Source organism: Meleagris gallopavo, chromosome 13, assembly GCF_905368555.1.
Source record: "Meleagris gallopavo chromosome 13, MGAL_WU_HG_1.1, whole genome shotgun sequence".
Taxonomy (NCBI): Eukaryota; Metazoa; Chordata; class Aves; order Galliformes; family Phasianidae; genus Meleagris; species Meleagris gallopavo.
This window is the reverse complement of record NC_139416.1, coordinates 18,001,634-18,024,582: the sequence shown is the minus strand read 5'-3', so window position 1 is coordinate 18,024,582 and position 22,949 is coordinate 18,001,634. Positions and strand designations below refer to the sequence as shown.

Here is a 22,949-nt window from a genome sequence, read left to right as displayed (position 1 = left end):
TACAGCCGGGGGTGGGAGCTTTATTGGGGGTGGAGGGAAGACCCTCCCCAGTGCGGAGCCCGGCAGCGGCACCCGCTGCGCTCAGAACCACCGCGTTGTCCGGCTGCCGGACGGGGTGAGGGGGTCCCTTCACGGCCCGTAGAGGTCGGCCAGGCGGCGGAAGCGCGGCCCCCACTCCCGCAGGTAATCGTAGTCCTGATCCCCGTCCGTCAGGCTGGAGACGATGGAGCTCAGCGCGCTGCCCGCCGAGCCCGAGCCCTCGTAGTCGTAGATGAGCGCAGTGTCGTAGGGGGGAACGCTGGGATCGCTGTCAGCCGCCTCCAACCCCTGCGGGATATGGGGCGGGTGGGCATCAGCCCCATGGGATATGGGGCGGGCGGGGGGGTGGGGGCAGAGTCGCGTCCCACCTCGTTGATGAAATCCTCGATGTCGGAGGGGCCGCGGGGCGGGCGCCGGGAGGAGCCCGGGGGGGAGGCGGAGCGCAGCGGGGCGTCCCTGCGGAGTGGGGGGCGGCCGGGGGGCGGGGGGTGCCGCAGCTGGGTCAGATCGTAGGCGTCCTGCGGGGCGTGGGGGCGGGAAGGGGGCGATGAGACCAAACCCCCCCACACACACATCACCGCCACCACCCCGGCCCGGTGCCCCCACCTGGTCCTCCTCGCCGCCTCCCTGCTCGTCGTAGTTGAGCACGTTGTCCCGCACGTCGTCCCCCCAGCGCTGCAGCAATCCCCGCCGCTGCGCCCGGCGGCGGCTCCGGACCTGCGCGGCCCCCAGCAGAGCCAACACTGCGGGATGGAGGGCGGGGGGTCCGGGGGAGGTGTGAGTGAAGGGGGATGCAGGTGAGGGGTTGGGTGGCGGGGATGGAGGTAAGGGGTTGGGGGGACGTGGGGGCCACGCGGGTGCAAAAGTGGGGCCGGGGTCGCGCTGGGATGGGGCGGTGGGGGGAGGGGGGCTCCGCGGTGCCGCTCACTGAGGAGGAGGACGGCGCTGCCGACGATGATCACGAGGGCCTCCAGGGCGACCCCGACACCGGCTGTGGCGGCCGCCAGGACCCCGTCCTCGCAGAGCCCGTCACGGCCGCAGGGACACACGGAGACGTTGAGCAGCTGCTGCTGCTCCCGGGGGGGGATCCCGGAGTCCCGCAGTAGCAGCGGCAGCGAGTAGGGACCGGCGGGCAGCTCTGCCAGCACGGCCAGCACCGCGTGCGTCACTGCGGGGGGATGGAGGGGCACGGGGTCAGCGGGACCAGCCCAGTACGGCGGCCCCCAGACCCTCTGCCCCCCCCCCCTCTCACCATTGAAGCGGGTGACGCTCCAATTGCGGGCGAGCTGCGGATGCTGGGGGCTGAGCTGGAAGTGGAAGGGCGCTCCGTGGGGGGGCCGGTCCCGGTCGTTGGCCCCCAGCAGAAGGGTCCCCCCCCGGCCCGGCCGCCCGCACACCGCCCCCGACGGCGGCTGCAGCTGCGGAGCGTGGTCGTTCACTTCCACGATCTCAATGGACAGCGTGCCAGTGGCCGAGAGAGGCGGGTCGGCTGGGGAGGGGGGGGAGCACGGAAAGGACCGTCAGGAGGAGCGCCCAAAGGTGCGGGGGGGGGGACGGACGAGAGGGGGAGGGCGAAGGGACGGTCACCGTCATCGCGGGCGAGCAGCAGCGCGATGTACCAACCGCCCTGCAGGAAGGCGGACGGGTCCCGCAGCTCCCGCTGGGTCCGCACGGTGCCGGAGCGCGGGTCGAGCTGCAGCCATCCCGCCGGGTCGTACAGCAGCGCGTAGCTGTCGGCGCCGGGGCGAGGAACGTCGGCGTTACGCTCCGTGCCCCCTCCACGTGCGCACCCGAAGGCACGGCGCGTTCCCCCCCCCAACCGCCCCGCACGCTCACGTCAGGGTCTGCGGGCGGCGCGTGTCGGGGTCGCTGGCGGTGTAGGTGGTGACGGCGGTGCCCGGGGGGGTCCCTTCCAGCACGCTGACGCGCCGCGGGTTCTCGCGGAAGACGGGCGCCTCGTTGACGTCCCGCACCCGAACCCGCACCGTGGCCACCGCCCGCGGGCCGCTCGCGACCCCCGCCTCCAGCGGCCGCTGGTTCTGCACCGACACCGTCAGCTGGAAGCGGTCCCGCATCTCGTGGTCCAGCGGCTGCGCGGGGTGGGGGGGAGCGGGATCAGCGGCTGCGCCGTGCGTGCCCGCGTCCCCCCGGCCCACCGCCCTGCAGCACACCTTGGCCACCGACAGCACGCCGTCGTTGGTGTGGGGGTCGGTGCGGATGGCGAATGCCCCCTCGGGGTCGCCCTCCAGGATGGTGAACTTGGCCGCCCAGTTGGGCGATCCCGCCAGGTCCTTATCGTGCACCAGCACACGGCCCACCTCCACACCCACCGCCTGCTCCTCCACCTCCATGGAGAACTGCGGGAGAGGGGGAGGAGTTGGCACCTACCGGGGGGCTGCGGCCCCACACTCAGCCCTGCCCACCCCGACCACCTCCTCCTTGGTGAACTCGGGAGGGTTGTCGTTGATGTCCTCCAGGTAGATGACGGCGGTGGCGGTGGTGGTCAGCCCATCCCCGGACATGTCAGCTGCCTGCAGTGTCAGGTTGTACACACCCACGGCCTGCGGGCATGAGGATGGCACTGAGCCCACAGTCCACGGAGCCCCCCACACCACATCCGGCCCCACACGTGGCTGTGGAATCCCCCCCACACACACACCTCACGGTCCAGGCCGTCTCTCGCGGTGCAGATCTCCCCGCTGGAGGCGTTGATGCTGAACATTTCCCCGTGGCCCTGCTCCAGGATGGAGAAGCGCAGCGCCGCGTTGTCCGTCTCGGGGTCATCAGCATCAGTGGCCTCCACCGTCAGCACGCAGGTTCCTGCCGTCACCACGGGGCTGGGGGACCGCTTATGGGGCCGGGTTGTGCCCCGCACCCCATCGACCCCCCCCCAGCTCAGACCCACCTGGCGCAGCCCCCTCCACCACGCGCCCGGTGAAGATGTCGTGGCGGAACAGCGGCCGGTTGTCATTCTGGTCCACCACGATGATCTCCAGGTCCGTGGGGTCCTCCAGCGTTGTGCCCCCCAGGTCCAGCGCGAAGGCCTTCAGCTGTGGGCACGCAGAGCCGGGGCTGGGGTTGCAGCTCAGGGCGGGGGGGGCACGGGGCTGTGCAGCATCCTTACCCGGAACCGGTCGTTCTGCTCACGGTCCAGCGTGGCGTTGAGGAACACTTTGCCACTGAACTTGTCGATGGAGAAGATGCCCAGGGGCTCCTCATCCACCCCCGGCCCCTTGATGCTGTAGATCACCCCCCCGGGCTGCTGCTTGTCTGACTTTATCTGTGCGGGGAGGAGCGGGGATGGGGCTGGGGGCTGTCCTCCCCCATGCCATGGGGGTCTTACCATTCTCCCCCCACCCTGCCTACCTGCACCAGGAGGTGGGGGATGCGTTTGTGGTTCTCGGAGATGCTGATGGGGGGGATCACCCAGGCCCTCTTCACCCGCCGGGACCCCTCGTGGTGCCGCCAGCCGGGGGGGCTGCCCAGGGCTGCGCTGGCATCCTGCAGGGGGGGAACGTCGGGGAAGAAGGAGTTACTGGTTTGCATGGGTCAGGAACACAGGGCTGGGGGGGTAGGGAGGCATGGGGGCTATGGAGGGGTTAGGAAGAGGAGCAGGGGCTACAGGGGGGCTGCAGGGTGGTCACAGTGGGGTGCAGAGCTGCGCTGTGGAGTTGGGGGAGTCGCAGTGAGGCTGAGATGGGGCTGACCCACAGCCCCCTTTGTGGGAGCTCAGAACAGGTGGGGAGGGGGAGCAGTGGGGACAGCGACCGTGTGACAGCTCCCCCAGGGCTGTAGGGCGCACACCAGAGCCCCAGTGGCCTCACAGTACTCAGGGCTGAGCCATACTGAGCAGCTCCACACAGGCAGTGGGGTGTGGGGGGGTCCGGCAGCACCGCTGGGGGGGGGCTGAGTGCAGTGGGGTGATTCCAAGCCTCCCCCCAAGTCCCATCTCACTGTTCTCCGACAAACAGAGTGAGAAATACCACAGTGCTCCCAAACCTCATCCCCGCCACCCTCGGAAAAGTGCATCCATGGGGGCCAGGGCTCCGCGCCCCCCCACCCCACCGCTCCCCCAGCACCATCCCGCTGCCCCCCACCCCCGGCCCCATCCCTTACCCTGGCGCAGAGAGGGGCGAGCAGGCAGGCGAGCAGCAGCGGGGGCCCCATGGCGCAGCCCCGGCCCGGAGCGACAATAACGGCGGGGACGGCTGAGTGACAGCACATGTGCTGAAGGGGCCGGGCCCCCCCGGCCGGCCGGCAGCTGCCCCGGCTCCCCCCCCCCGCTCCTCCCGCCCGCCCGCCCGCACCGCGGGGCCCGACGTGGCGGACGGCTGCGGGGGAGCGGGGAGGTCGGGGCCGGCCGTGGGGAGGGGGTCCCGAGATGTGGGGGGCGATGGGAGGGGTGTGGGGTACGGGACCCCCCCCGCGCTCAGGAGGGGAATGCGGCAGCTGTCGGCGGGTGCGCCCCGGGATGCCGCGACGGGGCGGGCGGGCAGAGCCCCGCTGCTCCCCTCGCTCTGCACCGGGTCCGGCCCGGCCCGGCCCCCCCCACCCCGCCCGCCTCCGCCTCCCGGAACGGCTCCGCCCGCCCCGCGGCCGCGTTGCCGGGACAGGTGCGGGGCCATCTGTGCTGACGGCGGGCGCTGGGCTGGGGGCCAGGGCGGGTGGGAGGGGGGCGGTGCGGCCTTCTCGGCCCCGACAGCACCGGCCCCATCCCCATCATCATCCTATCCTCGCTCCCATCCCATCCCATCACCATCCCATCAAACCCATCCCATTTCCAAAAGCCCTACTGCCATTATCAGCCCCATCTTGCCCCCATCAATTCCATGGCTATCAGCCCCATCCCCATCAAATCCGCCCCCCTCAGCCCCATCCCATGAGCCTCATCCCCATCAGTCCTGCCCCCATCGATCCCACCTCAACCCCAACAGCCCAATCCCTGCTATCACCCACGTCCCATCCTCACCATCCCCATCATCCTCATCCCTAACCCTATTCGACCCCCATCCCCACAGACATCCCAACCCTATTCTCATTCTCATCAGCTCATCCCATCTCCGACAGCATCGTTCTTGCCCCCATCACCCCCAACCCCATGCCATGCCATGCCATGCCATCCCATCCCATCCCATCCATCCCATGCCATCCCATCCCATCCCATCCCATCCCATCCCATCCCATCCCATCCCATCCCATCCCATCCCATCCCATCCCATCCCATCCCATCCATCATCTCCACAGCTCGGCGAGGTGGTGGCACCAGGTGGCAGCATCGCTCCGGCCACCGCTGTCCCCGCACCCGGGGGGGGCACAGCGGGAGCGGCAGGGGCGGCCCGGGAAGGGGGGGGGGGAGGCTGGGCAGAGGGGCCATGTCCCCTGTCCTTTGTCCCTGGCAAGGGAAGGTGCGGCGTTTTGGTGACATGGAGGGGCAGTTCCATGTCCCCGTCTGGAATTCCCGCTTTTGGGAGTGCCCACCACACTCAAACCACCCCCCTTCCCCCGTCCCTCCCCTTGCCACACACAGGGCATCTACTGCAAAGCTCTGTGGGATGGGGGTTGGGAAATGGGGCACGGAGGCAGGGGACAGGGACAGGAGACGGGGCAAGGAACATAGGACATAGGACAGAGGATGTGAGACATGGGACCTGGAAGAAGGGCATGAGACATAGGACACGGGTTGGGGACATGCGAGAGAGGACGTGGGACCAAGGCTGCCCTCTGCCCCCATCCACTGAAGCCTGGTGGTAGCAGGGCTGGGGGTGGCGGAGGGGACACGGTGCCACACAGCCCCAGCACTCACTGGCCTGTCCCCATCCGTCTGTCTGCTCCCACCCACCCACCCTCCTGCTGCCACCCCACACCGCCGTGAAGGAGACGGATGGCTTCATAGCCCGTGGCCACCACACGGAATGGAGAGGTTGTGTACATATGACGGGAGCGTCGATGCGGACGTGGCTGCCAAGTGAAGCGCTGGGAGACTCAGGGGGGGTTGCACGCAGCCCCACACCCCCAATGTGGGGGGAGCAGAGCACGTGGCTTTGGGACTCACATCCCCACATTGGTGCTCAGCTCCACGCACCAAACTCTGCCTCTCAGTGGGCACGGAGCCGGTGAGACCTCACATCACCAACCCCCTCCATAGGGACCACGGGGACACCCCCAGGCCGTGTGAGCCCCTCACTGTGGGGTGACAACCAGGTGTTCTGCACTATTTGCTACCTGTGATCATCCATCACAGCGATCGATCGCGCTCCTATGGAGTTTTATTAATGATCTTGTCACGGTGCCGGCGCTGGGTGCCGGGCTTGTCGGGAATGATGGATCATGAAGAGCTCTCGCTGCGATTTATTCTCCGGTGACCTTGTCTCTCCCCATTGTTGCTTGCTTAAGAGTTATGAATGTGAGACATGATAATTTGATATTGATCTATTTGGTGAGTTACAAAATTTACTGCGTCGCTGATGGCGTAACACAAAGGATCGGAGTGGGGCTGAGCAGGAGTGGGGCTGGGAGCCCTCCCTGTGCTGGGGTGAGCTGGGCACAGTGTTCCCTGCCACCATTACCTGTGCTGCCCTTCCCTTGTGGTTGCTGTGCGTCCACCCATCTCGTTTTTGGGGGCTTTATTCCACGCTGAGGAGCGGAGAGCCCTCGGGGCTCCCAGGCTGTGCACTACGCCGGGTAGAAGCGCTGCAGGAGCTCCTTCTTGTTGACTTTCCCCATCTGGTTGCGTGGGATCTCCTCCACCACTATCAGCTCAGTGGGGATGGTGTAGGGGGCCATGGTGTCCCTGCGATGTGAGCACGCACTGTTAGAGCCCGCCCGAAGCCCCTCACCACTGAGATGCCCACCTCTGGGGGCTGCTGCTGAGGATGCGTGCCCCCGCTGCGTGTCCCCAAGGATGCTGACAGCTGTCCTGCTGTGCACAGCAGCGGTGTGGCACGATGTCCCCGTGCTCTTCGCAGGGCACAGTAGGGAAGCTCTGCCTTCTGTGCTGCCTGTCACCAGCTGAGGCCGTGCCCAGCCTCCCAGCAGTGTGCTGGCACTGATGGTGACACGAGGTGCCAAGTGTGCCCGTCGGCGTGGCCCCGCTGCCATATGTGTCATGAGAGCCACAGAATGAATCACGCTGAAGAGGGACATGTGTCTCCTGCCAGGGAGCGAGAGAAGGGCCGAGCAGATGGAAGTGACGTGAGAAATAATGTGGAGAGACAGGGCGAGGGAGAGCAGTGCCCACAGCCATCCCCTCCCCAGCATCAATGGGACACCAGGACACCGGGTGGCACAGGGGGACCTGGCAAAGCCCCAGCGGCACAGTGAGGGCTTGGGCTCTTTGTTTGGCCCTGTCTCCCCACTGTGACTGCCCCAACCCTGGCGGTTGCAGCAGCGCCGGGAGCTCATCAGTGCTGCTGGCTGGAAGCAGTGAGTGCGGGGTGCTGCAGCCCTCACCTGGCCCACTCCTTCAGCTCCTTCACCGACAGCATCTCCCCCCTGCGCAGCTGCACCACGGCGCTGACCCGCTGCCCCCACACCACGTCTGGGGGCCCGATGACGGCCACGTCTGCGGACAGAGCAAAGGATGCGGGCTGAGGGGCTGGGGGCTCATTCCAAAGGCCGATGGAGCTGCTCTGAGCCCAGGGCCAGGCTGCAGGCTGCAGGCACGGGCCTCAGCACAGCCCCATGGCCCCACACGCTGCCTACCTGTGATGTGTGGGTGTGCGAGCAGCTGACGCTCCACCTCCAGAGCACTGATTTTGAAGCCCCCATTCTTGATGATGTCCACCGAGGTGCGGCCCTTGATCCAGTAAACACCATCGTGGTAGGCTGCCGTGTCCCCTGGAAAACAAAGCGGGATCCCTGAGAGCCCCCCCCGCCATCCCACACAGCGTCCCCAGGGACCCCACGGATGGTGCCAGCCTTCTCGGGGATGCACAGAGCGTGGCGGGCGCTGGGGCTGCTGGCAGTGAGCAATCAGATGGGGGGCAACGTCAGGAAGATGAGAGCCCCACTGGAGGCTCCATCCCCCCCTGGGTGGGCGTTGGGGGGGCAGTGTGTGCTGGTAATTCCTGCTGGCACGGAGGGGGGAGGCTGCGGGAAGATTGAGGAGGGGTCACGACAGCGCAGCCCGGCTAAATGCTTAACAAGCTGTTGCACTTTGATAGCTACTTAAGATGATTACTCACATCCTGCTAATAGCGCCTTCGCCAAGCGGTGGCTGAGGAGGAGGGGGCTGTGCCTTCAGATGGCGGCACGGGGTGGGGGGGGGCTCTCAGCGCTGCCCCCCGTCCTCACCCTCGTGGCACATCTCTGCCTTTGTGCCTCCCTGCTGCGGAAGGCAGCTCCCAGCATCCCTGTGCCCTCTCCCAGGGGACAGCAGAGGTGACAGGTGAGGTTTGGAGCACTGCGCAATGACAGCAGCTCCCGAGCCGTGCTCTGCTGCCCACGCATTCCCATCACAGGGGCAGGAGGCGCACACGGATGTCACCCTGTTCCTGCACCAGCAGCTCTGGCTGTGGCACAGCTGCTCCCTGCCACCTCTCTGTGCAGCACCGTGAGCTCCTCAGGGCACAGCCATCGATTCCTTCCTTGCAGCCACATGGAGATGGAGATACGGGTTGGTGAGTCTGCACCCTGTGACCCCACACCACGCTCCTCCCATGGAACAAAGCCGGCAGGCAGCAGCAGCCTCAGGCACACGGCACAGCGCCGGGGCGCAGCTGATGCTGCGAGGCCGTGGGATTATTGTTTCCCTGACAGCAGCCATCAGCACTGCCTTTGGATTTGTTTCAAGATGCTCAGCGGGCATCTGCTTGGCGAGGTGCTGGCGCTGTGCTTTGCTGTGTGCTGAGGAAGCCAAGCTGGGGGCAGGGGGCTTGGAGAGGCACTGGGGCACAACGCTGAGCCCCAGCATGGGGCCGGGCGTCCCCACGTGCTGCCCACATGGAGAACCTCCATGCAACACCTCCACCTCGCAGTGCTCAGCCCAGCAGGCACTGAAGGAAGGCGTGTAACCGTACAACCTTTGTCTTTGGTTTTTGGGGTGAAAGTGCTTCTGTTTATAAGGGAAGGGATGACTACAGAGAGTTCCGTGGATGTGGCTGCTACAGTCACATGCACGCCTTGGAAACGCACGAGTTGCAATGGAAGCCCTATTTCCAAATGCAGACCCCAGAGATTTCTGCAATGAGTTTCAAGTCGCAAAACGCTTGTTGCAGAGATGGAAGAGCCCTCGTGGCCTTTGGTTTGCAAAGCAGAGAGGTCTCCCAGCAGCAATCCTAGGCTGACCTAGAGACTTCACAGAGCAGCGCTGCAGAACAAATGCTGCCCAGTTCCTGTGCTAACAGCCCTGCACGATGGTCAGTGCATTGCTGGCAAACACTGCAGTGCTACAACATCAGAGGTGCCATGAGCAAACATTTGGGCAAACTGCTGACCGAGAGAACACTTTGGCTGGAGAAATGAAATGCTGGAGGAGCTCTGAGACAGAAGAAATGCACAAAAGGGAGCCCTTCAGGTGAACCCAGAGGAGCAGGGACTGGGTTGGGATGCAGAGCCAGGGCTGAGCTGGGAAAACCCAGGCACTGAAGTCAGATTTACAGAGCACAGCCAACGGAGAACCCGTTCCACGGCTCTGTGATCTTTGAGGGCCTGAGAGGGTCCATTCTGTGACTCTGTGATCTGGAAGGTCCTTCCAACCCAACCCATTCCATGGCTCCACCCAACCCATTCCATGGCTCCACGGCCTTCGAGGACCCTTCCAACCCAACCCATTTCATGGCTCCACGACTTTCAAGGACCCTTCCAACCCAACCCATTCCATGGCTCCACGACCTTCAAGGACCCTTCCTCCCCAGCCATTCCATGGCTCCACGACCTTCAAGGACCCTTCCAACCCAACCCATTCCATGGCTCCACGACCTTCAAGGACCCTTCCTCCCCAGCCATTCCATGGCTCCACGACCTTCAAGGACCCTTCCTCCCCAGCCATTCCATGGCTCCACGACTTTCAAGGACCCTTCCAACCCAACCCATTCCATGGCTCCACGACCTTCAAGGACCCTTCCTCCCCAGCCATTCCATGGCTCCACGACCTTCAAGGACCCTTCCAACCCAACCCATTCCATGGCTTTATGATTCTATGGCAATGACACCCCTGCAGCCCCGGTCCATCCATCCCTCCCGACACGAGCTCCCAGCACAGCCCCAGGTGCAATGCTCAAAGATCTCTTCCCACTGCTTGAGGGCAGCTGTGGGAGGAGATGGGGGCGGACAGGCAATCAGCAGGTGAGCACTGAAGGACTCCTGTGGGAATTAGTCCACCCCCCCGCAGCAAAGTGCCCACCCCGAGGGATGGGGCTGTGTGATACGTGCGCGTTGCGGACACACACCTTTCCCTCCCCCTCCACAATGCAGACTGCATCGATAGATCCCCCATCTGCTCGCATACATCACACACTTCACTCCGGTTTATTAGCTGGAATAAATCATAAATATTTCATTATACATCAACGACGCTTGGCTGCGGGAAGGCGCAATCCATCACCTCGACACTCCTCGCGACCTGCCGCCACGCAATAAGCTTTCCAGTCTATTAAACAAGATTGATACAGTGTGCTGGGATGGACTGGGGGAATTTATTTATGGAGCAATGGGAGAGGGAGGGATGGAGCACACGGTGATGCGTGGACACGCCGGAGCTGCTCCCATTACCTCCTTGGGGAAGGCAAAGGGTGGAAGCTCCAGCTCTGGGAGGTTGCGTGGGGGAGCAGCTCTGTGTGCATAAAGCTCTGACCCTGCACTGCTCACTGCAGTGGAAGTCACTGTGTGCTGTGCTGGGGTCCATTGGAGGCTCTGAGGGTGATGTATGAACACGCACCAATCTAATGAAATGCTAAATGATAGGCTAAGTAACAGAAGCCACTATAGGTTGATTTATGGCATCGGGATGAATAATGTGTGTCACTGCTGACAGACATCTTGGCTACGAACAGGCTGCTCCAGAGGTTAGAGAACAAATTGTAGCTAATTAGCAGCAATTAGCACCTCTGAAATGTGGGATTTGGGCTCTGTGTGGAACAGGGCCTCGTGCAGGTTAACTGTTCTGGGTGCAGAGGATTCTCTGCTCACCTCTCCCCTGCATTCAGCATGCACAAAGGAGCCCCTCAGCATCCTCCCCTCCAAACGTGCAGGTGGAATGTCCCAGGCAGGAGAAGCAAAACTCCCAAATGATCAACAGCCACAGCTACACCGGTGCCAGGAGGAGAACAGAGATGGAGGAGCCCAGAATCCAAGCCATGTGCCATGAGTCAAGCTGGCTGCAGCATCTCCTCATGCAGGGCTGCTGGAGCGAGCTGCTGCTGGGACAGAACTGCTGACATGCAGCAGGGTGATGCAGGGCAGGACGGAGCTGAGGTCTGGCTGCCTTGCCCCACTCCTCCCCTGCTCCACCACTGAGCTCAGGGCTCCCTCAGCTGCCAGCACACCAAGGGCAGTGGTTGGTTTGTGCTGCAAGCATTAATAACGCATCAAAGCTGCTGGAGGGGGAAAGAAAGCAGGGGAGGGGGAGGCTGGGACTTCTTTACGAAATGCATGCATATGGATAACGCAGCAATTATTAATGAGGAAATCATCTCCCTCCCCAGCATCTCCCAGGGCTCCGGCTTGCTTGGGTGAAGTGCAAAAGCCCCTCCAAAGGGGTTCTGCAGCCCGACCTGCAGCCAAGACCCCTCCTCCAGATGCAGAGCTTCACCCCCCGGGGCTCAGTGCTCTGCTCTCTGCTCCCTGAGGTCAGGGTGAGGACTCCCCCATTTCCCAGATGAGGGTTTTGCCTTCACCCAGCCCAGCACTGGGGGGGTTGCTGCTGCCTGTGCTGCCAACGGGATCTGGTATGGGGATGGTGGGAGTCTGCAGCGAAGACAGACGCCCTAAAATGCCCCCATATATGGGGCAGGGTGCTCACAACATTGGGGGATGATGGGTGGCTGTCACCCTTTGCAGACCACTGAGGCAGAGCTGGGCTGTGAGGCTGCTGCAGGTCGGTACCTGCATGAAACCTGGAGGTAATTTAATGGCTCACAAGAAAGGAAATAAATCTATTAGAGCAGAATCGCTGTTTGTTTACGTACCTTGCCACGAACACCACCACGAGCAGCAGCAGCAGGTGGATGTGCAAGCACCATTTATTTACATAATAAAATTGCCAACGAGATTTGCAGCTCAGGGGCATCCTCACCTCCCTGTGCACACGCCTGGCTCCCACCAGCACCGATGGCACACGGGCAGAGGATGGACCCCGTGCCCACCCTGACTGCCCATCCCAAGAGCTGTGAGCTCAGCAGCAGATTCCCCACTTCCAAACTCCTGCACACAGCACTGGGAAAAGGAAAAACAAGGAAAAAAAGAAAGCCTGCTCAGCCTGGAATGAATTCGTGTCACGCTCCGTGTGAGGATGTCTGTTTGCATTCTGCATGCGGCGGAGCTGCGTGGTGAGAAAGGGCAGAGCCCTGCAGAGATGAAAGGCTGCACAACCTCCCCTGGCATTTCCACCTGGAACAAAACTGCACCCAAGGGCATCTCCCAAAGTGCCGTGCTAGCAAGGCACCGCTCGCTGAGCACAGATGGAGCTGCTACCTGCAAGGAGAGAGCTGCAGATAAGAGAAGCCTGATTGCTGGGTGGTAATTCTGAGCCCTGCTCCACACGCTGCTCCCAGGGCACACCGGGGACCTGCTGCTGGCCTTGTCTTGCTGATATATCAGTGATCCCTCCACTTCCCAGCTGCAGTCTTACAGCTTCTGGAGCTCGTTGCAGCAGGGCAAGATGCCACGATGATGCTTGCTGATCCCACGCTGTACCCAGGTCTCCCCTCAGAGCTTGCTGGCTCTCTTAGCTCCATTACAGCCCACTCAGTGCAAAATCCCCTGCTGTGTCCTGCACCCCAACCCAGCCACAAGTGCCATGTCCTGTGCCACCACGTCACTGAGACCCCCAGCCGGATGGTCGCACTTTGGGCAGTGGGACTTCTCTGTTAGTTGAACCCAATGAAGGCTCTGTCCACATTGCCCAGCTGTGCTGCCTGGGTACGACACTGCCCATTTCCTCAAGCAATCACAGAATCACCGAATCATTCAGGTTGGAAAAGACTCCTACAGTCCCCAAGCCCAACCCCAACACATCTCACAGTGCCCATAACCACATCCCTCAGTGCCACACCTCTGCAGTTCTGGGACACCCCCACCACTCACAGCGCAGTCTGTGCTGCTGGGAGAATACACGTTTCCTAATATCCATCCCACCCCATGGCTTCACACCCTGCTCTAAGGGCGCTCCATTTCAACCAGAGGAAGCAGCAGAGAAACCAGCCCAACCTTCAACGCTCCCTTAAGCCAGCCAGGCAGGGCGTTTTAGCCTCATCATTAGCAGGAGCTCTTGGGTGACTGATACAAACAGGCTGGGCAGAGGGACCCCCCCACACACAGCCAGAGTTACTGCAGATGGGTTTGCCCAGAGGACAAGCCTGAAAAGAAAACGCGTAAGTAAAAATGAGAAACTTTTTTTTTTTTTTTTTACATTAGCATTTAAATATTTATAGAAATCCCTGCAGACAACGAGATGAAAAAGAAAACTCGAAGAGTAATAAATAAGTGAACGCTGCAAGGTGTGGCAGCCCAGCAGAACACGGCTGCTCTCAGCTGGGGAGCACTGCAGAGCGAGGTAACCATGCGTGCACGGCTAAAAATGGTGATGGTAATCATAAAAACATTAGGCACAACCCCTCTGCTTTGGTTTCTGCCCCTCTGCACAACAGCTGAGGGATCAATTACACCTGAGCTAAGGAATGCAACGCCTCTTCTCCGTGCACAACCCGTCCTGGCCCCTTGTGAGATGGATTATTAAATAAAGCAGAGATAACGAAGGAAGGATGTTGACTGGAGAGGCAGCAGTGGGATATGCAGCAGGATATCTGCTTAAATTGTTTGCTTAAAGATACCAAAGCCTGCACTTCTGCTCATGGTGTAACGCCATTAGACGTAAGTCAGCCTTGAGCAACGGGAGGATTCTTGGTGCAAGCAACCAGGTCTGCCTGGTGCCAGGAGGAGCACTGCTCAGCCCATTTCTTCATGCATTCCTGCTACCACCGGTTGCCCTCCTAGCCCACATGTGAGCTGCAGCTCTCTTGTTTCATCAGGCTGACAGAGCTCTGCAATACAACCCGGCCAGAGCTGGGCTGGGGCTCTGCACATCCATCCCCAGGATGGGAAGGGCTGTCATCACCAGCGGTCATAATGGAGCGAGCCCTTCTCCTCCAGGTGCTGCAACAGCAGAGCACAGAGCCTGGGAGGTAAAGGCTGAAAGCAGGGCCTGGGTTTGGGAGATGTGGGCACCTGCTGTCCCCACTGCCCTGCACTTGGGGTGTGATTGCTCCGTCCCTCTGATGTTGGACTCTGGGCACTGGAGGTTCTCAAACAGTCAATGGTTGGCATCCACAATGCTTGCTGCAACCAGAGCGGAGCCTTGTGGAAGAGTAAACAAGTTCTGTGCCCAAAGCTGCTCCCATTTACAGCTACGAAAACCCAAAGTCGCTCCCCGGACCGCTGGAAGCATCACTTCCACAAGCAGACATGGAAATACCTGGCTTCATCTCACTGCGCTCTAATGGCCATCGGGCTTCCAACCATCGGGCAGACCTGACTGTGTTGTCTCCTTATTGCTCCCAGAGAAAGAATGAACTTCTTTATGCATAGAAACACCTCCTCAGTGAGGGCTGGTGGAGGTCTGGGCCCGTGCTGCTGCTGTCCTGCCCCACTGGACAGAACAGAGCCACCCTATGGTGCCACTGCTCACACCGGGCTGTGATTCTACCTGCAACACATCCTAATTAAGGAATCATTATTAAAAAAACAGAATTTGCATTAACTGAATTTATGACTAGGAGAGACACTGCAAACAAACAGAAAACCTGCAGATTAGGATGCTAATGAGATGCACTTCTATTTATAATCTGCCTTGATCAAGCAAAAGTGTTTTCTGTTTCAGGTGTCAGTGCTACTCCCACAAATATAAGTAATTCCCTTGGCAGGGAAACACCTGCCTGCCTCCAGAGATGGGCATGGGCTGGGTAAAGTGCTGTGCTGGAGCCATGTGAGGAGAGAGGGGAGAGAAGAGAAAAAGAAAGATGAAGAGGAGAGGAAGAGAAGAAGAGGAAGAGAAGAGGAAGAGGAGAAGAACAGAAGGAGGAGGAGAAGAGGAAGGGAAGAAAAAGAATAGAAGAGGAAGGGAAGAGAGAGTGCAGGAAGGGGAGAGGAAGAGAAGAAAGAGAACTTGACAATATGAAAAACAGCTACAGCATTGTTTTCTTAAATGCAGCTTGAAGAAAGCAAGTTAAAAGATGAGTCATCATTTCGAAACGTTCATCAAACAAGTTAAATAACTCTTACTTTCTTAACGACATATTAATCAAAGTGCATTGATTCCTGAATCAGATTCCACCACCAACAAGCCTTCTATCTTCTCCATCCCGATGCACGCATTAAGAGAGTTTTATTCTGACAGATACAATATAGCAATCAATAAAATCTTATTATATGGAGCTGAGATACATGGATTTGTTGCAGGATTTATGCATTACTTCCAGACCCGGTGCTATTTCATGTCTCAGCCTTAACCTGTAATTGAAAATAAATCTTTCTGAATACACCAGATTCTAATTTTCTGGAAGTATGGCAAACATGAATGGAAGCACCTTCCTGGGGGGCTCAGCGCCTTCCTGGGGGGCTCAGCACCTTCCTGGGGGGCTCAGTGCTTTCCTTGGGGGCTCAGCGCTTTCCTGGGGGGCTCAGCGCCTTCCTTGGGGGCTCAGCACTTCTTGCTGCCTGCAGCAGATGGGGGCACCCCGCAGTCTCCTTGGGAATGGCTGGAGGGATTCTGATCTAAGCAGCTCTGTCAACAACATGAATACAATACAATAAAAATAATCAAATTCACTCAAATGGAAACGAGAGCTGCAGAGAGAGAGGCAGACAACGATGCAAATCTGAGGAAATCAAGAAGCAGGGAGCAGCAGTAAATCACCTCTGCAACGCTCGGAGTTTGGCTGCACCCCATTGCAGCCAAGATCCTGAATGCACCAAAAGGTCACAGCAGCACCGTGCTGTGTTCCTTCCTGCAGTGCACATGTGTTCCTTCATGTGTGTGGCACATTTGCAGGGGGATGTTTGTGCAGTGTTCCTGCGTGTGTGTGGCATTGCCCTCTGGTGCTCACAGGCGTGCAGGTGTTGCACAGAGCTCCTTATTCCTCCCTGGGAGCTGCTGGAGCCCTCGGCTCACAGCACTGATGTTCCTTCGTGCCGTGGAGGCAGCGGCCACCCCAGCTCTCAATGAGATGCTGCTCTCCTCAGTGAGACAGTTTCATGGGAGAAAAATGGGTTTTAATAAAGCGGCTGTCAATCAGAAGGAAAATGACTGCTGCCATGGAAGTGTTGGTCTTTAATACGTTCTGAAAAATACACATGCTAGCATGATTTACAGGAACTGCAAGCAGAAAGAGAACTGGCCAGAGGAAAGTACTGGGAAATAAACGACCTGCAGCAAGGGAAGGCTCAGAAATGAAAGATTCCTTTGTGAGCCTCACATTGCAGAATGCAGCCTGGGAAGCACCCTGGGCTTCGGGGCTCCTGGGCGACCCCAAATCACAAAGCCAGAGGAGGAAATGAGACCCACTCTCGTCTCCACGCACGCAAACTGAGCGCAGCACCCAGGCGGAGCCCCGCACTGCCCACACCCCCCCAGAGCAGGGAAGCAGGGCACCAGATGCTGCAAAGCACTGGAGGAACGCATGCAGTGCCCCACCACGGTGCCGCGCCGTGCAGCGCGGGGTTCAGCACAAGGTGCAGCACGAGCTGTGCCTGCTCTTCCCTCGCAGTAATTACTCTTCATTTGCTGACCCGCTGCTTTTTCAGATTGCCATTAGCAATCAGCAGAGTGCTAAATTACAGCTGCTGTGTGCTCCCCGCCGCCTCCTGCTTCGTTCTCTCCAAACCTCCAAGTCCCAGTGGAGCTCAGGGACCTGGCACTGCCCGCCAGCACCGTGCCAAACTGCTTTGTCACCTGGCGGTGACCCACACGGGGTGGCACTGCCACTGTCCCTACGGCATCACCCTCCTCTCCAGCAGCCTCACCTTTCCAGCACCACTCAGACAGCAGCCAGGAGGGGGGAAGAAACGAAAGGCAAAGAGCAGGGCAACGGGGTGAGGAAGGATGAGGAGCTGCCGTCCTCCCGGGGCTGCTGTGAGGGTACGGAGTGCTGCTGGCATCCTCTGATGTTCCCAGCCCCAGGCTTTCCTCTCAGCTCAGCCGGCGAAAGGGTTAAGTTTAATTTATACTGATTTCTATTTAATATCATTCTCTCCCCGTAGGAGCCGGCAGCTGTGAGCTGATTGTACTCTCTCATTATGCAGTCTGTATCACTAATGGCCTGTGACAAAGGCATGCCATCTTCCAGGCCTTACCCCCGAGAGCCAATTAAACACACATACTCCCTTCCTGTTTGCGGCGCATTACAATGAAATTAAACTGAATTTCAAAATCATTTTCTCCTAAAGACATCTCTTTGCAATAATTAATGCATGCTATTCCTTTCCATCTGAAATATTCATCAGGAGTGTTGACTAAAAAAAATTTCTGAAGCTGATTGCCCCACACCCAGTGCTGTGCCCACGATGGGATGCCCAGCAGTGGCAAGAAATCACTGCTTCCTCACAAATGGATGATAAATAACATGGCAAAGAGAGCATCCCAAATCCAGCCCCGTGCTCCTGGGCTGGTGTACTGAACAAAAGGGGAAATGGGAATGTTAGAACTGCTCATGTGTGAAGGTTGGGTGGGAATCAGGCATCCCACCCCCCTGAGCTTGTCATCCCATGTTATGAGCTCTCTCCCAGGCCCTGCTGCCCCAGCACAGCTTTGGGTAGGGGCACTCAGCACTGTTGGCAGAGCACAATCAGATGTTCTCAAGACATTAGATAAAAGCCACCAAGGATCCACCTGCAATACACGTTATTACTACTGGAGTATTACCTTCTGGTGAAATCTGATTTGAAAGAATCAAACACCAGAGCTGTTCCCATCCTGCAAACATCAAAACCGTTTCTCACTCATGGTCAAAAAAGAAAGGCAGATCCCGAGAAAAAGAAACACTCCCTCTGAATTCCATAAACACAGCACATAACAATAAAGCCAGCCTCAGATTCAAAACAAAAGGCCTCTTTATTTGGAGCTCTCTTGATTCAGAGCTCTCTTTATCCAGAAGCCGCAGGTTTTTCACTTAAAACAAATTCAGAATGCAACATCCTGGCAATTCCAAAACCTCCTTCCTGACCTGCTCCCACCTCGAGGTCTCTCCCTGGGATTCCTCCCCAGAGAGCTCAGCCTCCCAGGCATCAGGAACGAAGAAGGGAAATCCCATGGAAACCTCCAATGCAGTGGCAGTTGCTGAGCCCCCCCCAGTCACACCCACAGCCCATACAGGTCCATTTGATACCAGCAGTGGATGAGAGCAGAGCTGCCTGAGGGATGGGCATGCACTGCTGTGGTCACTGATGTGACACCCGCCTACATTCAGCTCCATCACAGACCGTTTCCAGGCGCTGAGGTGGCTGAGTCCCACAAAGCACAGCCCTGCATACTGCATTTACAGCCAGCAACCCAAAGAGGCTTCACTCCTTGGCACCAATGCAGGGCACCCGCTGAGGCCGTATCCCATTCTCCACACCCACCCCTGGGGGCACAACCTGAGCTCCTGCCCCCCTCCTCAGGATGCAGTACAGTACCTGTCCTGAACCATCCATCGGGTGTGAAAGCCTCTCTGGTTTCTTTGGGCCTGTTCCAGTACTCACGGAACACCGAGGAGCCACGGACCAGCAGCTCCCCTTCCTGCCCTTCCAGACCCGGAGTCACCTGGAACAGAGAAAGAGTGACTGCCTGCATGAAATGGCCGTGGGGTAGAACGTTGCCTGTCAGTTCACAGCAGCCCCTGTCCCCACCAGAACACCCCTCCCTCCCTGCAGGTCTCCCCCATCCCCACCTGCTGCCCTGGAGCAGGATGGGTCACTGCATCCCACTGGGATTCTGCCTGCAGACTGCTGAGGATGGGAGCAGGAGGCAGAGGGACGAGGCGCACTCCTGTGACTGTGCCATACTGCAGCCTGCTGTGTTGACAGAGAGGAAGCCTCACTTTCCCAAACTGTCAATCTAACACTGTTTTTTTTTCCCAAGGAGGTGGCAGGAAACACCATCTGATTTGTTCTCAAGGACACACAGTTCCTTCGGGGCTCACTACGAGGCAACGGTTTCAGTGCCAGCCTGGTGCCCTGCAGACCTGCACTGGCAGGTTTTCTATAGCAACAAAACGAAGATCCTGCTGCGATGGAAACAAGAGAGGTTACAGCCCTGCCTGACATGGCACGGTGTCTCTCACCTCCTGCACGTTCATTGCTCTGCAGTTACAAGGATGCAAGCGGGCTGCGAGAGGAGGCACGGCTGCAGCACTGCTCCTGGCACTGCACTAACCTTTGCAGGGAGAATGTGCAAAAACACTGCTGGGAGAGAAGGTCACTGCGAGCTGCTTGAGCACACTGCTCTGACTCTGTGCAGAGAGCACGCACTCAGCAGGAGCACTGAGCCACTCTGTGTTCACATTGCTGCAGCACAGACACAGCTGGGATGCTGAAAAGCAGCAATGCCAGAAATGCAGCCACCAGGGAACGCAGCAATAGCAATGCTGGAACAGCCAGCAGGATCACAGAGCAGGACAGACTTCGCTTTTGATGCAACCAAAGCTTCTCTAACAGAAAATGCTTGAAAACAGAAAGATGCTTCTAGGGCACAGTTTTTGTTTTAACGGACTTCTTCCTGATGTCCTGTCTTGCAGGATGTGCTGACCTGCACAAACAGCCCAAGCACTTCTACAGAATTCCCATTTCTTTCAGTATCTCTGTGTGTCAGGAGCTGGACTGAGCCCCCAGAACACTCATTGTGCCCTACCCCCACTGCCTGAGATACAAAGCCCATCACTGCCAACGAAGGAAGTTCAGTTGCACACTGGCATGGTAAGGATGGTCCTGGACCACAAGCTCAGCTGCAAATCACCCAGCGGGCAGCACAGACCTCAAACCCCACCAGCAATACTTCTCCCCAGGGCAATCCCGTCCCAGCCCCTTCCAGCAGCCCCCTGTGCCTCAGCTGGAGATGGCAGTTATCTGAATTCCCCTCGCATCACAGCATTTTAATGACTTGTGCGAGCTCCAAAGCCAATCCCCAGAGCTGTCAGGCTGCCTCTGACTCCACCGACGGGGCTGGGAGGGGAAGGCAGAGGTGAGTGCCCCAAGGACCCGCTGCAGCTGTCCTGCATTCCTCCACACCACCCCATCTGATGCCTCCTGCTTGTTGATGTGAGCACGACATAAACGTGCTGTGCTGAGAGCCCGGTGCCCTCTGTGCCCCCAGAGGGGTACAGAAATAGGGCAGCCCTGGGCACTGATCCTGCCCTGCCTGCTGCTCCTCCTGCAAACCAAATCTTGAACGGGCTCCAAGTTTCCCGTCACATCAACTTGCATTTTGGCAGAGGCTCAACCCACATCTTATCTAGAGCAGAGCTCCTTGGCAGCAGGCACCTCCCTGTTGTGTCACTTAATGATGTTATGGCTGGCTTGCAAACAGTAAAACAGAAAGGCCGTGACGTTATCTTAATAGGATTCTGCTTGCTGAACTCCGAATGTCACCAGCGCTGCTCCCTGATGCAGCACAGAGGATGCAAACCACCCCACTGAAAGCAGCTTGGGAACAGCATGCATTAAAACTCAGGGTTTGAGGCTTCTATCCGCTGCACCCAACCCCTGCTGGAGCCACATGCAGGTAATACAGATGCTGCAGCAGCAGGGCTAGCTGCGTTTTTGCCTTTCCCCATCAGATCTCAGAGGTACAACGTGTTGACGTGCAGCAAGCAGCTACTGAGAGCACACAGCTGCTGATGGCACAGCCAATTCTCCAAGTGCTGTATCTGAATGCACCTTTCAACAGCTTTCATGCATTGGAACAACCTGAACAGCAGCCCTGGTGCGCCCTGCAAGCCTGCTCTGCTGCACGACGCACTCAACGAGTCGAGGGACACCAGATAAGATTCCATTTTCCACGCATGAAAGTACGAGGTTGTAATAAAGCCTCGGAAGGAATCAATGTGGGTGATTACACACTGAGTATTTTCTCTGCTTCCAGGCTACCTCTCTCCATGCAGGCAGTGCAGGCGGTTTGTAAATCGCTGGGAATCCCCGCTTGGCACGCAGCCCTCGATTTGTTCAAAGTGGCCATTTGTTTTCTTGTGGTCTCCGAGATGTGCCATCCCCCCGTCCTTTGGGAGCGGCAGGAGAGGAGTTTCTAATGGACTTTAATGGAATTAGCAGCTTTGATGGGGGCAAGCTCACAGCGGCGTGCCGTTCGCTGGGATGCAGGGAGACACTGCAAACGCCTGAGCAGGAATACTCAGAAGACAAAGAGCGGAAGCTGAAAGGCAAGGTTTGAGAGGAGAGGGAATGACGTTTTGTTAGACCAGCAGAGCTGGGAGGGAGGCAGAGGAGCTGTTAGGAACAGCTGCAGTTCACTCTGGGAGCGGCAGTGCAATGCCACAGCCCACAGGTCAGTGGGAAACATTTGACTTCTGGCAGCCCCTTCCTTACCCTCAAAAGAATTGTCTGGACCTCTTTCTGGGGGAGCACCGCAGGCCCAGGGGCTGCAAATCAGAGCATCCTCTCTTAGGAGGGAGCCTACAAAGGGATGTCACACGCCTGTGAAGCAGAAGAGCAGCGCTGCCCAGACGGGGAGGTGGGACGGGGCAGTGCCCTTCATGCCCTGCAGCTCTTCCACCATTCTCCTTTCGCCTTTTTCCATCTGCCTCTTCCTCCCCCAGTGCTGCGTGGGCTGGCACCAGTGCTGCTGCAAGAAGGAAAAGCAAAATCCTTTACAGCTGCAGAGAGGAAAAATTGCTTCTGCACCTCTGCCATGGCTGGTGCTGCGCGCCTCAGCTTGGAAACGCTTGGCACTTCTCCCCACCTCATAAATAAGTGATCACTGTAATCAAAAATAATTAAGCAACCCAGCCTTTTAAGTGACTAATAGAAGACAGTAATTGATACGCGTGAGGTTTATGGAAGTGACGGATCCCTGTTAGCAGTTCTCAGAGTTGTAACTTTAAAAAAACAAAAACAAAAAAGCAACCATACTAAGCATGGAACACCAAGTAACTTACAGGTCCCTGATCCCTGGCACCAGATTCCCACGCAGCCCAATCTCCCATGCACACTCATAATTAAAATGCTAAGCTGCATGCTTGTGTAAAGGCATTATCCTTCCTGTAGCTCTGTGCCCTGCAGCACCCTGCAAAAGGCAAGCAGGAGGTAATGCAGACAACAAGCTATTTTCCTCCTGCTGGAAAGAGGCACATTTCTGCTCCTCGGTGACATGATACAGAGAAAGGAAAAAGAAAACAATCCCAAAACACCCAAACCCCAGGCCCAGACCGTAATCTACAAGGCCACACTTCACATCTGCTTTTGTAATGTTACCTCGTATAAAGAAGGCTGGGAATTACACAATCAATTTACTTTTCATTTTGGAAGGTTGTAGATGTAAGAGCAGGGCAGCTGCACAGCTGGAAGGCTGGCTCTTATTTTCACAGAACCCAACCCTACACTTAACAGCAAATGCTGCTCCACCAAAACCAAAAGTGCTTGTAGATATTTTTAGGCAGCACTGATTTTTAGAAGTTCCCAGGCTGGTTGACTCCAGCTGATCCCAAAAGAACCACAGAAAGAACCCACGTTTGGCAACGGTCAGTCCCCCGCAGCCCATCCACGGACCCAAA

At 58.5% G+C, this 22,949-nt stretch overlaps 2 protein-coding genes across 7 annotated transcripts in view; both read right to left on the bottom strand.

Annotated features, from left to right (window-relative positions):
- CDH15 (cadherin 15) lies at positions 1-6,401 on the bottom strand. 2 transcript variants are annotated; one of them, XM_085234707.1, is made up of 15 exons: positions 6,262-6,401; positions 4,156-4,247; positions 3,406-3,540; positions 3,164-3,319; positions 2,945-3,089; positions 2,699-2,859; positions 2,472-2,600; positions 2,211-2,396; positions 1,876-2,129; positions 1,627-1,769; positions 1,292-1,528; positions 968-1,207; positions 646-782; positions 408-557; positions 1-327 (listed from the first exon to the last, which is right to left on the bottom strand). In XM_085234707.1, the coding sequence occupies exons 1-15, from the start codon at positions 6,269-6,271 to the stop codon at positions 130-132; spliced, it is 2,373 nt and encodes a 790-aa protein (XP_085090833.1). In that variant the 5' UTR covers positions 6,272-6,401; the 3' UTR covers positions 1-129. The 2 variants fall into 2 exon arrangements, with proteins under 2 accessions (XP_085090833.1, XP_085090832.1); XM_085234706.1 differs by lacking the exon at positions 6,262-6,401 and having other exon boundaries at positions 4,156-4,295.
- Positions 6,288-22,949, bottom strand: part of ACSF3 (acyl-CoA synthetase family member 3) — a 41,015-nt gene continuing 24,353 nt past the window's right edge. For 2 of the 5 annotated variants that reach the window (XM_085234709.1, XM_085234711.1), the window contains exons 7-10: positions 18,865-18,991; positions 7,741-7,875; positions 7,489-7,600; positions 6,454-6,829 (exon numbers count right to left, since the gene is read on the bottom strand). In XM_085234709.1, coding sequence (XP_085090835.1) covers positions 6,712-6,829; positions 7,489-7,600; positions 7,741-7,875; positions 18,865-18,991 — 492 coding nt within the window. In that variant the 3' untranslated portion in view covers positions 6,454-6,711. Of the gene's footprint in view, positions 6,427-6,453; positions 6,830-7,488; positions 7,601-7,740; positions 7,876-18,864; positions 18,992-21,765; positions 22,022-22,949 lie in introns of those variants that run through there. The other 3 variants (XR_014886056.1, XM_085234710.1, XR_014886057.1) reach the window with 3 other exon arrangements.